The 21,305-nt window shown below is 39.4% G+C and overlaps 1 protein-coding gene across 5 annotated transcripts in view; it reads right to left on the bottom strand.

Annotated features, from left to right (window-relative positions):
- Positions 1-21,305, bottom strand: part of atp8a2 (ATPase phospholipid transporting 8A2) — a 567,355-nt gene that overhangs the window by 376,267 nt on the left and 169,783 nt on the right. For all 5 annotated transcript variants that reach the window (XM_043691978.1, XM_043691979.1, XM_043691980.1 and 2 more), the window contains 4 exons: positions 21,167-21,212; positions 9,612-9,652; positions 3,655-3,728; positions 466-535 (listed from right to left, as the gene is read on the bottom strand). In XM_043691978.1, the coding sequence (XP_043547913.1) occupies positions 466-535; positions 3,655-3,728; positions 9,612-9,652; positions 21,167-21,212 (231 nt within the window). The remainder of the gene's footprint in view (positions 1-465; positions 536-3,654; positions 3,729-9,611; positions 9,653-21,166; positions 21,213-21,305) is intronic.

Consider the following 21,305-nt stretch of genomic DNA (forward strand, 5'->3'; position numbering starts at 1 on the left):
TTCTTCATATTGTTGGAAAAACACATTGAGAACATTCCTCCTTTAACCAAAGGTAATCTGACAAGTTTTAGAGCGATCATGAACATCAAATCATTGTCAATGCGGTCTGGTATAAGAAACAAGATGAAATACTGAAGTTTGATAAATCTGTCATTCTGAACAGATGAGATAGAACAGGTGTATACCAAGTTTCAGGCTAATTTTTAAGTTCATCAGAACATAACTCTGTTTCAGCAGAGTGATCTTGTGTTTCATTGCTACTATTAAATCAAACTAAATTTTATGGGTCAGTGACTTCATTACTTCCCAAATCTTCACACCATCTGTTAGAGTGCAGGAACAAAGGAAGAACTACATTCTATTACACACTGGTAATATTAAAAACAACTTTAATGTACTTCTGGTCCCAACGATATTGCTGAAACATTTTCCAGACCCAGCAACCTGGAGTGGAATCCAACTTACCTGTCGTACTTTGAGATTTGTTTCCCCGTCCAGATTGGATGTTTCAATGTAACACATTGCCTGTGGTTCACTAAGAAATAAATCAACAATTCGTGAATGGTCTATAGCAAAAGCACAAAAGTCTTGCACATCGTTGCATTAAAACAAGTATAAACAATAAAAGGGCACTCAATATTAAAACAATGATTCACCAATAAAGGAGAACACATTAAAACAGTCAATGATGGATAATGCAGACCTTCATCCTGGACTTTATCAATTTCTTTTTTCAAACAGAAAATCAGATTGGTTACAGTGAACGTACATGTTTTATCTGAAAAATCATTACTGCAATTAGATTCCCATTTATATTTATTCCCAATTTCCTTTCTGCTCCTATCCAAGATTGTAACCAAAATCATTTTTCCAACTGTTTGGCCACAATGCTCACCAACCCTCCCATATTTTGCCCCTGTTGTTCTGACGACATGGACTCTTGCTGGGCAATGCTTGCAGTCTTTCAATTGCTCAGCACAGAGGCCTGACACATCTTTCCTGTGCAAGTCTGAACAAATTACAGGAAACATCGCAGTTGAATTAGGCTGTATTTGCACCATTTATGAACAGTGTGTAAATACGAGCTGATCTTTGTCTTCCTGTGCTGGGGAAGAATTATGCCCTATGTCCCAGGTTTTGTTCTGCATAAGATCAGACCAACTAGCATAGAGCAGGAACTGAACTCAATATCTTCTGGGCTTTAGTGCATAGCAAATACATCCTGAAACTAACTCAGATTTAGGATTTTATTTATTATGTCAGTATTCGTTTCGATTGGGATTAGTACATTTCTGGTGCCATCTCATTTCGGATATTTATTGATATGGAAATTTATTAATAATGATAATCCGATGTAATTAGTAAATAAAATACTTTAAATTAAGGAAAATAATTAAATTTACATTTCAAAAATAGATCAACTTTATTTGACAGCAAAGTTCTCAAGGGTAAACAGTTTGTTGTCACATTAAAAACAAGTACTTCTGTTTTCAAACTGCAATATCATCTCACCATCTTTTAAGTAGCTATGGGGGAAATTTTCCTTTCATTATTTATTAACAAAAGCATTTTCAGACCGTAACGACCTAAGTACTTTTCTGACAATTTTATGGAGGAAAGTAATGGTTTTATTTCTAGAAGGTTTTCTGATCTGAAGGTTGGTCCAAAGTGAGTCCATCAAAACAACTTCAACAACTCTGAATCAGGTCTAAATTACCTAAAATGCTCCAAGATATACCATAATTTGGTAATTAAATATACACTGTCATTTTCTGTGGTAGGTTTTTTTTCAGTGTGACCCAGTTAGTCTGAAAACTAAGAAAGTGTGTTGTGAGGGAGATGGCTCGGAAAGAAGTCAACACTTTAAGTATTGTGGATCTATATTCTTAGTTCAAATAAACGTGTACCAGGTGACTTTATCAAGCAAATTACCATCAGTGCCTCATCAGGGTAACCCAAATAGTATTCAGGAGGGTTATGAGGAGACAGGTAACATGCACAAGGAAAATTTAGGGGTATTAATTTTTATTTTGCATAAATTATGCTTGTCAGGCATTGAGTTATACAGATGCGATGGTAACTCTAATGAACTCATCTCATCATTTGGTGACAAACAAAGACACCGCATTGACTAAATGCTGCATGGTATTAAATCAATACATCAAATCTTGGCTGTTAATCAATATTACAACTGGGCAAGAATGTAAAGGTAGCACTTTGACCTTTAACAAAAAGAAAATTTTATACGTATAACCATTAGAGTAAGTTGAATAAGAGGGACTTATGTAGAGGCTTAACTTTTACAATTTCCAAAATTTGCATCAGAATCCAGCTAAAACCTTTGAGATAAAATTATCATAGATCGCAATGTATATGCTGGCCTTTGCAGAAATCCATGCGAAATCAGAGGGGCGTACTTACTGTTTTTAAATCTCGAAGTGCTATGTCACAGCTGATACTCCCAGTACTAAAACACCTGTAGCAATTTTGACCCATTTTGACCACCACATTAAATTGCTTGTTTTCTTGATTGCTCAATTTACATGTGGAGCCCATTAAGGGCAATGCAATAAAACCAAAGATGATGGAGAGGTTGGGAGACAGCTAAATCAAAATGGAGTTGAAAGGGGAGAAAAGCATTCTACTTACTGCAGTGCTCAGGTTTTAAAAGCATTGACAGTATTGGTAGATGCCACATGCCCCCTCTTCAATGACACTTGGACACTAACATAGCCAGAGAAGAGGGGCAGACAAATTGACAACTATGATCCTCTCCTCTGGCTGTTATCTGGGTGTGTTCATTGCTAAATTGGTCAAGGCCAGAAGCCATATGAGGAGGTTGCCTGACTTGCCCGAAACCCCTCTGCACCTGATGCCCAAAAGTCAGGAATGTAGGGCTGAAATGCAACCAAAATCAAAACAAAAGATTTTTCAGATAACTGAAAAGGATGAGGGGTATAGTGTTTTACCCTCTTGTTCACTTCCTCATCGTCTGCTGCAGCTCCAGTCTAGCAGCAATGTCCTTTAGGATTTGAACAGCTCAGTCAGTGGTGGTGCTGCCAAGCTACTCTTTATGAAGAACATTGATGGCCCCCACCCAAAGAATATTCTGTGCCCTTATTACCCTCAGTGACTCCTTCAAATGCTGTTGGAGGTGAAGTTGGAGTGTACAGGAAGTTTTCTTAGCCATATTTGATTTGATGCCAAGAGAACTCACAAGGCCCAGAATCAATGTTGAAGACTCCCAAAGCAACTTCTGCCCAACGGACTGCTCACTGTGCAGGTACCTCAGCTGGGTACCTCCTGGCAGAAGCTGCTATCCTTTCATATGAAGTTATCAAAAATTGTTCGAAGAAGTCAATAACATTAACTGGAGGATCGCAGACAATTGCATCAAAGTTTGTTTTTAAAAGGTGCACTCCCTGAATACATTTAAAGTGGGAGACTTGTTTGAACTTATTCAAAGTTATTTTTCTAATCCTCAAAATAACTCAATTCAAATGGCATCAGGTCAGTTAATTCTGTTCAGAAATACAAACATATAAAAATTTTACAATACATTCGGAAGCTAAAACTGCAGCATTCAAAATAATTACAGTCACTTTGAAAGCATACTTCAGAGTTAACAGCAATGAACCTCATATAGTGCCTGACCTGGTGGAGATAATAATCATATCAGCTGGGAGACGCTGTCCATTGGTCACCATCACAATGTCCCCCACTGCCACCTACAAAAACATGATGAACATTAGGATATGGAAATATAGAAAGTAGCAACAAATAAAACAAAATGTTCGCATTGAAAACGTCTTACTACATTGTCAAAGATTCAGAACGTGGGCATACTATCAATTTTGCCAACCTTTTGTTTTGTCTTCATCTAGCTCATGAAAAGAGCCTTAATGTGGCTTTGCTGCAATTCCTCACTTCCCAAAACAAATATCAATTCAAATTTTGAACAACAGTTTTGAGAGGTATTAATATTTAATGCCATTCATGTTCTAAAATCAAACTGAAGTTTTTTCATAAGAATTGATAGATAGTGAAGAACGCACAGTTTGTGTTCTAAGAACACTACGACACTGTTAGCTTTTTTAAAAAAAATTGTTGATGAAATGTGGGCATCATTGTGTAGCCCAGCACTCATTGTCCAACCTAACACCCTTGAGAAGTTGGAGGTGAACTTGCTTCTTCAACTGCTGTAGATTTGGGGTATAGATAGATGGACAGTGTTTTTAGGATGGGAGTTCCACCACTTAACCCTGTGACAGTGAAGGGTGATATAGTTCCAACTCAGGATGGTGTATGGCTTGAAAAGGTCAACATTGCACTAATGGCACAGTCAGTGTGAGGCAACCTTCATCTGAGCAAGCAGAAGCCGAGTGAGTAGATCTGGAAATTTGGTTCAGAGTGGTGCGAAGTAAACTGTGTGATTATCTCATGTCTATTTATTACACATAAGTATGAGATAATCACACAGCTTGCTTCACACATTTGATATTATTTATTGTAAGTTTGGGTTTCTGTTTCTTTGTGTTAGTAACTGGTGCATTTTCTGTGTGTCTGAAGTTAATAATTAACTTCTTTGTATTTCTATAGCCATGGTGATTTCTTTTAAAACAGCTTCGAGTTCTGATTTTATAGTGAAAGGTTTTGTATGTACCTTAATGGATTTTCTTTTTTGTAGATTATTTTCCTTCCTGTGTTGCAAAACAATGGAGCCTCAAGATTTGTTACAGACTTCTGGAACTTTTATTTAAGATTGAGGGGAACACCCAAAATTTAGAGAGGAAAATGTTTTTACTTTGAGTGCAGCAGGTCTGTGAAGTCCTTGAAATGGGATGGGTATATTGTCCCAAGTTCCTGAGAAGCAAAGGACATATTGTTATGACACGCAGACAGACAGCTGAATCACATCAGCCTTTCTATTCCTGTATTCTTGACAAATGGTTCCCAAATAGGCTTTGAATGACCAATGGGAGGAGAAAGTGAGGTCTGCAGATGCTGGAGATCAGAGCTGAAAATGTGTTGCTGGAACAATGCAGCAGGTCAGGCAGCATCCAGGGAACAGGAGAATCAACGTTTCAGGCATAAGCCCACCAATCCCAGACTTCATGAATAATTAATTGAATGAAATATTAATTCCAGACACCAGTTTGTATTTCAAACAAAATTAATTTTCAAAGAAACACAGAAAATTTAAATAAGGTAGTCTGATTAGCATCTATGCTTTAAACCCACAACATTTGTTTGTATTTTGTGTAAATGAGGGTTGCAAAGACAAGCAAACACAATTAAGAGATAAAATAAAAAATTACTTAATGGCTTTCATAATGCATTGTTTCACAGGCATAGATGTGGACTCCTTGTTTACTTTTCTGTCACCACCAATTAGGGCTACCTTCTCGGTTCACTCAGGTGAAAATAGTAATATTTCTGACTCAACTTTCTTCCATGTTTCCGATGAGTAGAGAGATTGGGCAGGGAACTTTCAAATCTTCATGCTGTATTGTCTCCAGCCAAACTTTTCTCCTCTACAAGATACAGTTCAAATAAACTCCAGCTCTGGTTCTGCCCCGAGAGACCGACTGTCCTTTCCCGAGGCCTCAATTGCTATGCAAACTCTGCCATCTAAGATTAAGGGTAATTTATGAGCTTAGATAGGTGACTGGCTGATGGACAAAAGTTGGGATAACTTTTTTTTCTGGATGGCAAGAAGTAGCTAGCATGGTGCCACAGAGTTCAGACCTTGGGCCAAGCTATTTACAATTTACATTAACAACTTGGATACAGAGATAGAAGGCTCTATAGCCAAATTTGCAGATGACACAAAAATAGGTGGGCAGTAAACTGCAATGAAGAAATCAGAACCTTATGAATAGATCGATTAGGAGACTGGGTCAAAATGTGGTAGATGGAGTTTAATGTGGATAAGTAAGAGGTCATGCATTTGGTTGGGAAAATGGGAAGGTCACCTATTATCAAAATGGGGAGCCACCCCAGGGTGCTACAGTACCAAAGGATCTGGGTGTCCTTGTTCATGAATCACACAAAACTAGCATGCAGCTACAGCAGATAATAAAGCAAATGAAATGTTGGCTTTGAGAGCTAAAGAAAGAGAATATAAAGGTAAGGAAGTATTGTTGCAACTATACAAGGCATTGGTGAGACCACACCTGGAGTATTGTGCAAAGCTTTGGTCCCCTTATTTGAGGAAAGATGTAATGGCATTGGAGGCAGTTCAGAGGAGGTTCACTAGATTGATCCCAGAGATGAGGGGTTTGTTGTATGAAGACAGATGACAGCTTAAGCCTATTCTGTCTGAAATTTAGAAGAATGAGGGGAGATCAAATTGAGATATTCAAGATGATACAGGTATGGATAAAACAGACGTGGAGCAGATGCTTCCTTTTGTGGGACATTTTAGGACAAGAGGTCATAGTCTTAGGATAAGGAGAACAAATTTAAAACAGATTGGAGGATAAACTACTTCACCAAAAGGGTTGTGATTCTGTGGAATTTGCTACCCCAAAGTGCGGTGGATGCTGACAGTGAGTTAATTAAAGGAATAGTTAGACAGATTTTTTATTAGTAATGAGTTGAAGGTTTATGGGGAAACAGCAGAAATTTGGGTGTGAAGAGCATACCAGCCATGATTGAATGGCAGAGCATACCTGATGGGCCAAAAGATCTAATTCTACTCCTATATCTTATGAACATGAATTTGCTTGAACATAGGATCTCTTCCAGACTTGCTGGAACCAATTCGCGGGTACTGACCTCATTAAATAGATAGTAGAAGTTGGCTATTAAACACAATGCTCTTCCGAGGGTCACTGTGTCTGTAGGAACATTTTTTGATCAAGGCTCAGCTTGCATTAACTTCCAGGCCTGACCTCACAAACAAACAACAATTTGTTTGACCTACTTTCTTTTAACCACAATTTGTTTTACAAAGTCCTTAAGTCATCTTTAGCTACAAACCAAAATTGACAAAAGAATTAAAAGAAAAATAATGAAAAATCGGAAAGGGTTCTAAAAATATAGTCAATCACTTTAGATTGATGGGTTAGTGTTGCTTTCTGATCAGAAACCTAGGGTCAGGGAGGCAAAACTAAAGGACGTAGGTCTAAGGTGAGAGTGGAAATATTTAAAAAGAATCTGAAGAGTAACCTGTTTACGCAAAGGATGGTGTGTGTATTAAACAAGCTGCTAGAGGTTGTACTGGAGGAAGGTACAATTACAATATTTAAAAGGCATCAAGATGGGCTTATGAATAGGAAGGGTTTAGAGGGATATGGGCCAAACGCTGGCAAATGAGTCCAGGTCAGATTGGGATGTCTGGTTGGCGTGGATGGTTTGAACCAAAAGGTCTGTTCCGTGCTGTATGATTCTATAAGCGTTGGGATAAAACTCTTAGGTGTTACTTAAAGCTGACTACTTTGAAGGTCAGGAGTATGATAGATCCAAGAAGAAGCTATCTGAGTTTCAATCAAAAGTTGAAGTCACAAGTGACTCAAAGTTACAGAGTTATGAGATACTTTGGTGTGACTACGAGCAGTGTTATCATCCCTTTGGTAATCAAGAATCTAGCTACTTCTGCTCTAAAAGTATTTAAAAGCATTGACTGCCTTTTTGTTTTATTCATTTGTGAGATTATAGATGTCGCTGGCTGGCCAGCATTTATTGCCTGTTCCTAGTTGCCTTTCTCAAATTGCACTTCCAACAATTCATACAGTACATTTCCTAGTAATTGTGATTCTCTTCAATTCTTTTCTCCTTCCCTTTCAATTCCTGGTTTACACCTATTTATGGGATGCTACTTGTATCCTCTCTGCTGAGACCGACTCAAAATATCTGCTCAATTCATCTCCTATCTCTTTATTCTCCACTAATAATATCCCAGACTCTCTTTCTAGAGAACAACACTTACTTTGTTCATCTTTTCTAATTACCTGAAGAAACCTTTTCGATCTATTTTTATATTCTTGGCTAACTTTCTGTCATACTAATTTTTCCATGCTTACTAATCTTTCAGTTTTTATTTGCTGGTTTTTATATTCTGCCCAATATTTTGGCCTGCAACCAATCCTTGCAGAATTGTATGATTTCTCTTTTAGTTTGATACCATCTTTGACTTTTCCAGTTAATCACAGATGATGGTTCCGTCCCGTAGAATTTTTTGTATTTGTTGGAATGTAGCTATTCTATGATGTATGGAATATCCCCTCAAATCTTCGGTATTGACCTATCCCTTAATCTTAATTGCAAATTCACTTTGCTAACTCTCCATTTCACACCCTCACAAATGCCCTTGTTTACATTCAAAAATAGTAGCTTTGGACTCACACTTCTCTCCCTTGAACTGTGTGTAAAATCCATAGTGAAAGTGTCCTGCTGAACAGCAACTATGACATTCACTAATTATTTGGATGAGAAAGCCAACTCTTAAAATAAACAAAGTGACTGAGAATTGTTAAAAATCACACAACACCAGATTATAGTCCAACACATTTAATCGGAAGCACTAGCTTTAGGAGCGCTGCTCCTTCATAAGGCACAACCACCTGATGAAGGAGCAGCGCTCCGAAAGCTAGTGCTTCCAATTAAACCTGTTGGACTATAACCTGGTGTTGTGTGATTTTTAACTTTGTATACCCCAGTCCAACACTGGCATCTCCAAATCATGACTGAGAATTGTTTGACCTTTATCCTCTTTTGTTTTGGGAAGCAGGGAGGGATTATCAGACACACGAAACTGTTAACAGTCTGATAGTAAAATGCTTGGATAAGAACCAGGTCATATTCGCGAAAACAAGTAGCTCACATTTACTTCCAATTGATTGAAATGCTTGTCCTCATAATTCAAATGTGTTTATTTTAAGCTTTGTGAGCTTTAGGAAGTCAAATAGAGTAATGGAAACAAAGCATCTGGACAACAAGTCAATAATTCATCATTGCCACACACTTAAATAAAAGGCATGAAAATGGTGAAGTACAAGTGTTTCTGATCAGCCATCTATTTTACCTAGAGGCTCCAGTCAGCAGCCACTCTGTTCAGCCTAATATTCACTGTAGATAACAGAGGAAACTTATAAAGTGCATACAATGCTTGTTTCGAATGTTGAAAAATGAAAAGCAATTGGAAGATGATTCAACTCCATCAAGGAGACGAAAACATCCACTTTATTAAAGTATCAACTTTTAAAAATACCTTTAAGATGGAAACCTCATCCCACTACACTCAACCAAGTTCAACAATCCTGTGGTTGAAGCATCAGTCAGTTTTTAAAAAGTTCAATTAAAAACACTCATCCTAATTTTTAGCGCTGATATTGCAGTGTTCACATCTATAATGAATTTCCTATTGTATCTATGAACAAGATGTACAACTTTCTGAAGCGTGGCTCTACTCCCTCACAACGCAAAGATTCCAACATATTAAATACAGTTGGAGGTACTCCAAAATGCAACTCATTAGTTATTTAATTCCAAGTTCTAAACGTTTAATGTAAAAAAAAATCCAGGTTGACTTGATTTTATGAGGTTGCCCTATTTATTGGTTTTTGTGACAACCTCAAATTGTAATGTTGTACACATGTATCACATACCTCTTTCCAAATAATGGTCTTCCACTTGCCATTTCTTAAAACTGTAAAATAAAGCAAAAACATTTCTAGATGATGAAGTGGAATAGGAAACTTAGAACTCTGCATTTTACCTTATCTTGTCTTGTCTTGGACGTAGGTTTGCTCACTGAACTGAAAGGTTCATTTCCAGACGTTTCGTTACCTTACTAGGGCGGCAAGGTGGCTCAGTGGTTAGCACTGCAGCCTCACAGCACCAGGGCCCCAGGTTCGATTCCAGCCTTAGGCGACTGTCTGTGTGGAGTTTGCACTTTCTCCCTGTGTCTGCGTGGGTTTCCTCCGGGTGTTCTGGTTTCCTCCCACAGTCCAAAAATGTGCAGGTCAGGTGAACTGGCCATGCTAAATTGCCTGTGTGTTAGGTGCATTAGTCAGAGGGAAATGGGTCTGGGTGGGTTACTCTTCGGAGGATCGGTGTGGACTTGTTGGACCGAAGGGCTTGTTTCCGCACTGGGGAATCTAATCTAATAGTTAACATCTTCAGTGGACCTCAGGCGAAGCAATGCTGAAAATTCCTGCTTTCTATTTATATGTCTGGGTTTCTTTGGGTTGGTGATGTCATTTCCTGTGGTGAAGTCTCTTCCTGTTCCTTTTCTCAGGGGATGGTAGATGGGGTCTAACTCGATGTGTTTGTTGATAGAGTTCCAGTTGGAATGCCATGCTTCTAGGAATTCTCGTGTGTGTCTTTGTTTGCAGTGTCCTAGGATGGATGTATTGTCCCAGTCGAAGTGATGTCCTTCCGCATCCGTATGTGAGGATACTAGTGAGAGAGGGTCATGTCTTTTTGTGGCTCGTTGGTATTCATATATCCTGGTGGCTAGTTTTCTGTCTATTTGTCCAATGTAGTGTTTGTTACAGTCCTTGCACGGTATTTTGTCAATGACGTTAGTTTTGCTCATTGTCTGTGTAAGGTCTTTCAAGTTCATTAGCTGCTGTTTTAGTGTCTTGGTGGGTTTGTGGGCTACCATGTTGCCAAGGGGTCTGAGTAGTCGGGCAGTCATTTCCGAGAAGTTTTTGATGTAGGGGAGAGTGGCTAGAGTTTCTGGGTGTGTTATGTCTGATTGTTTGGGTTTGTTTAACATCGAGTTAGACCCCATCTACCACCCCCTGAGAAAAGGAACAAGAAGTGACTTCACCACAGGAATTAACATCACCACGGGAAATTACATCACCAACACAACGAAACCCAAACATATAAATAGAAAGCAGGAATTTTCAGCATTGCTTCGCATGAGGTCCACTGAAAATGTTACCAAGTAAGGTAATGAAATGTCTGGAAATGAACCTTTCAGCTTAGCGAGCAAACCTACATCCAAAACCTCAACCTGAGCTACAAGTCTTCTCAAAATTTGTTAAGACCATATCTTGTTATTAAATATTCGCATGTTGTTACCAGTTGGGCTGTTTCCCCACTAATCCATATTTTAACAACCACCCACAACATTAATAAAAATGTAATATTTTTAAAAACAAATTCAGAGTCATAGAGATGTACAGCACGGAAACAGACCCTTTGGTCCAATTCGTCCATGTCAATCAGATATCCCAACTCAATCTAGTCCCATCTGCCAGCACCCGGCCCATATCCCTCCAAACCCTTCCTCTTCATCTCCCCATCCAAATGCCTCTTAAATGTTGCAATTGTACTCGCCTCCACCACTTCCTCTGGCAGCTCATTCTATACACGTACCACCCTCTGCATGAAAATGTTGCCCCTTAGGTCTCTTTTATATCTTTCCCTTCTCACCCTAAACCTATGCCCTCTAGTTCTGGACTCCCCGACCCCAGGGAAGAGACTTTGCCTATTTATTCTATCCATGCCCCTCACGATTTTGTAAACCTCTATAAGGTCATCCCTCAGCCTCTGATGCTCCAGGGAAAATAGCCCTAGCATTTTCAACCTCTCCCTATAGCTCAGATCCTCCAACCCTGGCAGCATCTTTGTAAATCTTTTCTGAACCCTTTCAAGTTTTACAATATCTTTCCGATAAGAAGACGACCAGAAATGCACGCAATATTCCAACAGTGGCCTAACAAATGTTTTACACAGCCGCAACATGACCTCCTAACTCCTCTACTCAATACTCTGACCAATAAAGAAAAGCATACCAAATGCCTTCTTCACTATTCTATCTACCTGCGACTCCACTTTGAAGGAGCTATGAACCTGCACTCCAAGGTATACTCTGACCAATAAAGGAAAGCATACCAAATGCCTTCTTCACTATTCTATCTACCTGCGACTCCACTTTCAAGGAGCTGTGAACCAGCTCTCCAAGGTCTCTTTGTTCAGCAACACTCCCTAGGACCTTACCATTAAGTGTAAAAGTCCTGCTAAGATTTGCTTTCCCAAAATGCAGCATCTCGCATTTATCTAAATTAAACTCCAGCCATCATGTCTCAGCCAACTGGCCCATTTAATCAAGGTCCCATTGTAATCTGAGATAACCTTCACTGTCCACTACACCTCCAATTTTGGTGTCATCTGCAAACTTACTAACCGTACCTCTTATGCTCACATTTAAATCATTTATATAAATGATGAAAAATAGTAGACCCAGCACCGATCCTTGTGGTAGTCCACTGTCACAGCCCTCTAGTCTGAAAAACAACCCTCCACCGCCACCAAAGGTCTTCTACATTTGAGCCAGTTCTGTATCCAAATGGCTAGTTCTCCCTGTATTCTATGAGATCTAACCTTGCTAACCAGCCTCCCATGGGGAACCTTGCCAAACGCCTTACTGAAGTCCATATAGGTCACGTCCACCGTCTGCCCTCATTAATCTTCTTTGTTACTTCTTCAAAAAACTCAATCAAGTTTGTGAGACATGATTTCCCATGCACAAAACCATGTTGACCATCCCTAATCAGTCCTTGCTTTTCCAAATACATGTACATCCTGTCCCTCAGGATTCCCTCCAACAACTTGCCCAACACCGAAGTCAGGCTCACTGCTCTATAGTTCCCTGGTTTGTCTTTCTTAAATAGTTGCACCACGTTGGCCAACCTCCAGTCTTCCAGCACCTCACCTATGACTATTGATGATACAAATATCTCCGTAAGAGGCCCAGCAATCACTTCCTTAGCTTCCCACAGAGTTCAAGGGTATATCTGATCAGGTCCTGGGGATTTCTCCACTTTTATGTGTTTCAAGACATCCAGTACTTCCTTCTCTTAGGGCAGCACGGTGGCTCAGTGGTTAGCACTGCTGCCTCACAGCACCAGGGTCCCAGGTTCGATTCCAGCTTTAGGCAACTGTCTGTGTGGAGTTTGCACATTCTCCCTGTGTCTGCTTGGGTTTCCTGCGGATGCTCCGGTTTCCTCCCACAGTCCAAGATGTGCAGGTCAGATAAATTGGCCATGCTAAATTGCCCATAGTATCAGGGGTGAATATAGGGTAGGGGAATGGGTCTGGGTGGGTTACTCTTCAGAGGGTCGGTGTGGAATTGTTGGCCAAAGGGCCTGTTTCCATACTGTAGGGAATCTAATCTAATCTCTGTAATATGGACATTTTTCAGGATGTTACCATCTATTTCCCTACATTCTATATCTTCCATGTGCTTTTCCACAGTAAATACTGATGCAAAATACATGTTTAGTATCTCCCCCATCTCCTGTAGTTCCACACAAAGGCCGCCTTGCTGATCTTTGAGGGGCCCTATTCTCCCTACCAGCCTTCCCTTTCACCCTAACAGGAATATACTTTCTCTGGACTCTCGTTTCCTCATTTCTGAAGGCTTCTCATTTTCCAGCCATCCCTTTACCTGCGAGATCTGCGCCCAATCAGCTTTTGAAAGTTCTTGCCTAATACTGTCAAAATTGGTCTTCCTCCAAATTAGAACTTCAACTTTTAGATCTATCCTTTTCCATCACTATTTTAGAACTAATAGAATTATGATCCCTGGCCCCAAAGTACTCCTCCCACTGACACCTCAGCCACTTGCCCTGCCTTATTTCCCAAGAGTAGGTCAAGCTTTGCACCTTCTCTAGTAGGTACATCCACATACTGAATCAGAAAATTTTCTTCTACCCACTTAACAAATTCCTCTCCATCTAAACCCTTAATACTGTGGCAGTCCCAGTCTATGTTCATAGAGTTATGCAGCATAGACACAGGCCCTTCGGCCCAACATATATCAGCGGTATACCAAAAGGATCGGTGTTGGATCCTTGCTGTTTATTATATGCATTAGCAACTTGCATGTGAATGTAGAAGGCATAATTAGTAAGTTTGCAGATACATGAAAATTGGTGGTCTTGATGTGGAGGAGGATGTTTCAGGCTGCCGTCAGATGGTGATCAGCTGGTAAGTTGGGCAGAGAGATGGTAGACAGAATTTAATCCCTATAAGTGCAAGGTGATACATTTTAGAAGGCCGATCAATAAATATCAAACTATGCTCATCCCATTTGCCTGCACTCAGCCCAGAGACTACTATGTCCCTGTCATTTTAAGAACTCATCAAGGTGCTTCTTAAATGGTGCAAGAGTACCTGCCTCCATATTTCTACCAACATCTGGGTGAAAAAAACATTTTCTTAGATCTCTTCTAAACCTCTTGCTCATTGTTTTTAACTTAGGCCCTCTGGACATTCCTGATGAAGAGCTTATGCTCAAAACATCGACTCTCCTGCTCCTTGGATGCTGTCTGACCAGTTGTGCTTTTCCAGCACAATACTTTTTGACTCTGATCACCAGCATCTGCAGTCCTCACTTTCTCCTTGTTACATCTCCCATGAGGATAAGATTGTCACAATCGACTCTTATCAACACTTCTCACAATTTGTATACTTCAATCAGATCCCCCTTCAGCCTCCTCTGCTCCAAGAAAAACAAATCCAGCCTATCCAATCTCTCCTCATAACTGAGACTTTTCATCCCAGAGAACATCCTACTGAATCACCCGTGCACCCTTTCCAGTGCAATTATGTCCTTCCAATAATTTGGCAACCAGAAATGCACACAGGATTGAATGTGTGGCCTAACTAATGTTTTATAAAGTTGTAACAAGACTGGCTTGCTCCTATATTCTATGCCCTGGCTAATCAAGATAAGCATTCCATACGCCTTCTTCATTACCCTGTTTACCTGTACTGACACCTTCAGGGATCTATGTTACTTTGTTCCCTAGTACTCCCTATCATTCATTGTGTAATCCTTTTCTCTTTTGGCCTTCTAAAATGTGTCATCTTGCACTTATTGGGATTAAATTCTATCTACCATTGCTCTGCCCAATTTACCAGCTGATCACCATCAGACGGCAGCATGAAACATCCTCCCCCACATCAACACCACCAATTTTCATTTATCTGCAAACTTACTAATTATATCTTCTACATTCACATCTAAGTTGTTAATGCATATAATAAACAGCAAGGATCCAGCACTGATCCCTTTGGTACACTGCTGATCATAAGCGTTCACCATTACTGTGTCTCCTATTTGCAAGCCAATTTTGGATCCAGTTTTTCAAATTGCCTTGGATCCCACCTTTTGGACCAACCATATGTGGGACCTTGCCAAAGGTCTTAATCAAGTCTATATAACCCACATCAATTGCACTACCCTCATCAATATATTTGATCACCTTTTCAAAAATCTAAATTAAATTAGTCAAACACGATCTCTTCTAACAAATCCATGCTGCCAATCCCTACCTTTCCAAGTATCGATTATTCCTGTCCTTTAGAATTATTTCCAATAACTTACCTACCACTGACATCAGACTAACTAGTCTATAGTTACCTGGCCTTTCCCTACTACCATCATTGAACAAAAGAACCATATTACCTATCCTCAAGACATGCGGCACATGTGTCCAGCAAAATATTAAATATACCTGCATGGGTCCAAGCAATCTGCTCCCATGCCTGCCATATCAGCTTGGGATACATCTCATCAAGCTCTAGGGACTCATGCACACTAAAATATCCAAAATATTCCTTACTAATCTTAAACTTACCAACCTAAATGAAATCCCTGAACAAAATGTGTTTCTCCTGTATGAATACAGATGAAATGTATTCATTTAAGACCTCACCCTTGTCCAATGGCTCCACGCACAGGTTGTCCCTTTAAATTCTAATAGGTCCCACACCATCCCTTGTAATCTTCTTACTCTTATTACACTTATAAAAGCCTTGAGATTTTCCTTGATCCTATCTGCCTAACATATTTTGTGGCTTCTTTATGCCCTCCTACTTTCTGTTTTAAGCAACCCCGACACAGTACAGTTTTGAAAGGCCTCCTGTTTTTAATGCACTGTACCTGACATATACTTCCTTCTTTTTCTTTATCAAACTCTTGATATCCCTCGACATCCAGAGTTCCCTTGCTTTCACTCTTAGAGAAACACAGTGACCCTGAATTTTCACTATACTACTTTTAAAAGACTCACACGTTCGAAATGCAGACTTACTGAAAGTACCTGCTCCCAGCCTATGTTTGCCAGATTCTATCTAATGGTATTGAAATTGGCCTTGCCCCAATTTAGCCATTTAACTTCCTTTTCGCTTTCCATAATGATCTTGAAACTTGCAGTGCCTTTCACAACCATAAACAACTCAAAGTATTGCAGTGCAAGTAGAACTCTGGTCATGTAGGAAACATGGCAAACAATTTGCATACAAACTCCCAAATTACATGATAATGAGCATTTAATTTGTTTCTTTTACGAAATCAAAACATATAATGCTGGAGAAGCTCACGAGGTCTGGCAGAATATGGGGAGAGAGACGCAGAGCTAATGTTAACTGTGATTCTCTCTCCACAGTTGCTGCCAAAACTACTGATTTTTTCTAGTACTTTGCTATTATTTCAGATTTCTAACACCCAAAAATATTTGCTTTCATTTGAGAGCATTGTTTTTAAAAAGATGTTGATTCAGGGATAAATATTGGCCAGGACACCAGAGATAGCTCCATTTTCCAAAGGAATCATTTTTTTAATAGAAGGGCAGAGATGAAGAAGCTTCTATGGAACGCTCATCCTCAGGGAGCAGTGGAGGAAAGGATATTGAATATTTTGAATGCTCACTCAGAAAAGGTAGGATTTTTGACTGACTTGGGAGAAATAGAAATAGGGTGGACAAGTAAGCAAACAGAGGCCACTCTTGTTCACTAATGTTCTTCACAGAAGGAAACCTTCCATCCTTAACTGGTCTGACCTACAATCAATTCCAAACCCTGACTCGGACCTGCCCTCTGAAGTGGCCTAGCAAGCCACCCATTTTAATAGCAATTAAAGTTGGGAAAGTATGCTGGCTCACCATATGGTGCCCCAAACCATGAAAGAACAAATAAAAAGAAATACTCTAAAGTAACATAACTTTAACAAACACTGGACAATACTGTGAAGTTCCTACTGCCTCACACATTATTGGAAAGTGGTTTCCAAAATGGTAATCATTTTTGGCCACAACCATCTCTTTGTTGTTTGGATCTGTGCTTGTCAAGAATAACAGATATCCAACTCCAGACAGGCTAACATATTTGCATGGTTAATTGTCCTGGCATTACCAGCTCAAATATAACTTAATATTCAATGCAAACCATTAAACTCAAGAAAGCTGCATCCGTGTTGGAGTCAGACAGTTACCACAGTGGATTATTTCATGTCATCATCAGTTCATACACATACTAAAACAACATGGCAAACCATAATCACTACACAAAACATCCTCTAACCACTTTCTTCTCCACTTTGTATCACATGCTTTCTTTTGTCTAGTATATCCTTTAATGGCGGGAGGGGAAAAGATTTAAAAAAGACACAAGCGGCAAAATGTTTACACAGAGGGTGATTTGGGAGGATTGAACTTCCTGAGGAAGTGGTGGATTTTGCTACAATACAACATTTAAAAGATATTTCGGTAAGTACGTGAAGAGGAAAGGTTTGGAGGTATAGCAGCCCGGAGGAGGCAGGTGGGACTAGTTCAAATTGGGATTATGTTTGGCATGGACTGGTTGGACCAACGGTTCTGTTTCTGTGTTGTATGACTCAATGGACAATATTATTCAGAAAGATGCATCTTTTTGCTTTCAGAAGTGATGGAAGATTTATCACTGACTTCTCAATATCACTCTCACATGACAGTGAGCCAGAGTTGAGCTTCTCCTGGCAGGGTAGGGGAGGTGAGTTAGTGACAGGAATTATGTTGGGGATGGGGATAGGGAATAAAATGGGGCAAAGGAGGAATTCAGTGGCAAATAAGTGTTCAGTTTAATAGTTGACCAGGTCTTAACCTAGGAAATTCCATTGGAGTCGGCTAATTCAGGATTTTCATATGATCATAATGCATAACTCTGGTCTGTGCTGTTGTAATGACTAACTGGCTACTGAAATTTCCAGATTAGAGTGGTGCTAGAAAAGCACAGTTGGTCAGGCAGCATCTGAGGAGCAGGAAAATCGATGTTTTGGGCAAAAGCCCTTCATCAGACTTTTGCCCGAAACATCAATTTTCCTGCTCCTTAGATGCAGCCCGACCAGCTGTGTTTTTCCAGAACCACACTAATCTAGACTCTAACCTCCAGCATCTGCAGTCCTCACTTTTGCCTACTGGAATTTCCATGCTACAGTGAGGGACTCGAGAGCTGAAGAACATTAGTGAATCTGCTGGATTTTTATATCATATGACAGTTTACAGAATCACATATTTGGTACCCTCCCATAAATAATGTGTTAAATTCAATTTCACGAATTGCTACAGTGGGAATTCCATTTTGGCTTTTAGCACATCAAAATTCACTGCAAAATTTTGTTCCACTCGTTTAACATGTCAATGAGGTCAGCTGATGGGACTGGCAGCTCTATGTCATTAAGTTTGGGTTCAAACCAACCACAATCATGAATAGTTAATCTGACTGACATTTTTGCACATTATTGCAAGGTGCCATCTTTCACTTGTAAGATGAGGGACAAAGGCGCTCTTTCATCTGCCTGCTCAGGTGATTCTAGTTACATCTATTGAGCTCACATAGCATTATTTAAAGAACAGACAGTAATTTCCTGGTTTCTTGTTTAATAATCATCACTCAACCGACAGTCATTTAAAAGAAAAACACCAGTCATTCATCTCATTGCTGTTCAAGGAACATTATTGTCCATTAATGATCCCTGATTTAACCTACATATCTTGAAAGTCATTAGTTATGCATAACATATTTCAGGAAATTGACAGATGTAAAAAGGTACTAATACTACATGCCATTATTCTCGTGCTATTACCACTTCACTACTTCTACAATGTATCACTGGCTCAGGTTAGGGGGTTGGAGGAAGAATCTAGTTATTTTAATTAACCTATTTGGATATGCTAGGACACACCTTTGGACAGGTATGACTTGAAACAAGACCTTCTGGCTCAGGGGCACAGATTTGTAGTCTTCCCTCCAGCAAAATCATGATAGTCATGTCAAAACACTTCATATCTTAATTACACAGTGGGATGTGAGGCAGCACCTCTTAGACTTGCTTTGCCATTCCCATTATTCAAACATCCCATGCAGACCAAGTGCTAATGCTGAGCCCTGGGAGGAAGGTCTGAGCTCGTGCTCCAGAAGGCCGACTCTCGGCTGAGATGGCCACTTGTGGTACCTCATGCTTCATTCTTTTGAGGTATTTCAGTTTATCAGACTTGGTATGGTGAGTTGAAACAAAACTCAGAAATCAATGCTTCTGGACTCTGACTGCAAAATCTTCCTCTGATTCTTCATTCATTTGGAACATGCTAGGCAGTCTCTTTACTTGATTAATGAAGAGAGATTTTTTTAAAAAGCCACAGCAACTTGGTAACCAAGAGTACTCAATGACATTTGCAGATACAAAGGGTCACTTTAACGTTAACACCAGGGGTTGAACAATTAGGAGGAGGCAATGGCCTAGTGGTATTATCATTAAACTTTTAATCTGGAGACCCAGGTAATGCTCTAGGGACCCAAGTTCAGGTCTTGTCATGGCAATGGTGGAATTCAAATTCAATAATAATCTGGAAATAAGAGTTAAATTATGACCATTGTCGATTGTCAAGAAAAACCCACCTGGTTCACTAATGTCCATAAGGAAACTCATTGTTACTAAGTCTGGCCTATATGTGACTACACATCCACAGCAATGTGGTTGACTCTCACCTGCCCTCTGGGATGGGCAGTAAATGCTGGTTTCGCAAGAGATGTCCTCATCCCATGAACACATGATAAAAAAATACAATTAGTGCATCTTAAAAGATCTCCCACTGGAGGACGGTAAGCTCAGTTTGTGTGACAGCTCCAAGAGATTATTCGATAATTAACTTCCTTTTGGGCAGTATTATGATTATAATTTTTTTTAAAATAAGGAATTAAGCACTTGACTGGATTTAAATTTATGAATGAATTTTTCTTCTTAAAAACGTAGCTAAGTCTGTAACAGATGTTAGAAAGCTATTTTATCTCATTTCAAATTGGCTCCTGAAGTCTGCCCATGGTGAAGACTGAGTGAGTTGCCAACAGTGGTGAGTGGAGGGCCTACAGATGGTGAGGGATCTTCTTTTGTCATTAAATTGCTATGAGGCTTTCAGGGGTCTAAAGTGTGAGATCTATGGGCATGGGGAGTAGAGGATGTGATCCTATACAAAACTGTGATACACTCCCAGCGAACCAAAGCAGGTCTTTTAAATAGCTCACCTTGCTGAGTTTGCACACCTGCCTGAAGAACAAAGATCCAAGCCTGATTTTTAATCTAAAAGCAAATGCGACATTTACAAAGGGGAATCTTTTTTTTCGCCAGACACTATTACTATTTGAATAAAGATAATGTGTTTGAGAAACTCATCGGAAGCTCCAAAAAGGAGTAATTCATCTCTAAACTTGAGTTCTGTTTTGTTTTTGCCAGACCTGCTGTTTTTCTCTAGCACTTGGTTTTTATTTTGAATTTCCAGCATGCATATTATTATTATTATTTGTATTACTGTGGTCACCTCTATTTTCCAATTGGCATCTAAATGCTCTGTTCAGAAGTCTACATAACACCTCATATATCCAATGCAACTCCAGTTCCACTAAACAAATTACTTTTAGTTGGATGTCTAAGTTTGATCAATGAACAGTGATGATTTGTGTCTCAACCTTTAAAAAGTTACTCAAGAATTTTTATTGGAACATTACTTCATCAGAAAGCTTACTTCAGAAAGTCCAGTAGTGTTGGGTAAGAAACAGAATTTCAGTACTGTTACAAACCTTAAAATGTATTTCATCAAGTAAGCATCATTTACAAAACTGCAGACATTTTCAGAATTCATCATCATACTGATGGTTTACAGCAGGAATCCATGTAGTATAAGGAAGGAATCCCAGATGAAAATATACACTCATCTTCAGCATCATAACAGTTGGATTGAATTTGACATTAGTGATTTGTAATACCCATTAGATTTCTATGGGGTTTGCACATTTGTCTATTACTCGCAGTAAGTTATGTGATTTAACTTAATTTAGCCATGTGGCAGTAACCCTTAAACAGCCCAAAACTCACTTCATAGGTACTCACCTTTAGTTTTCTTCTTGTTGACATTATTATCAGCCTTATGCCTTTTCTGTTACAAAACAAAATACCAAAATTTGAAAATTGTACTTTGAAAGTAATACATCTGACACATAGTTTTGAAACAAAGATTTGCCCCTGCTAA

This window comes from Chiloscyllium plagiosum, chromosome 6 (assembly GCF_004010195.1).
Source record: "Chiloscyllium plagiosum isolate BGI_BamShark_2017 chromosome 6, ASM401019v2, whole genome shotgun sequence".
In the NCBI taxonomy this organism is placed as follows: domain Eukaryota; kingdom Metazoa; phylum Chordata; class Chondrichthyes; order Orectolobiformes; family Hemiscylliidae; genus Chiloscyllium; species Chiloscyllium plagiosum.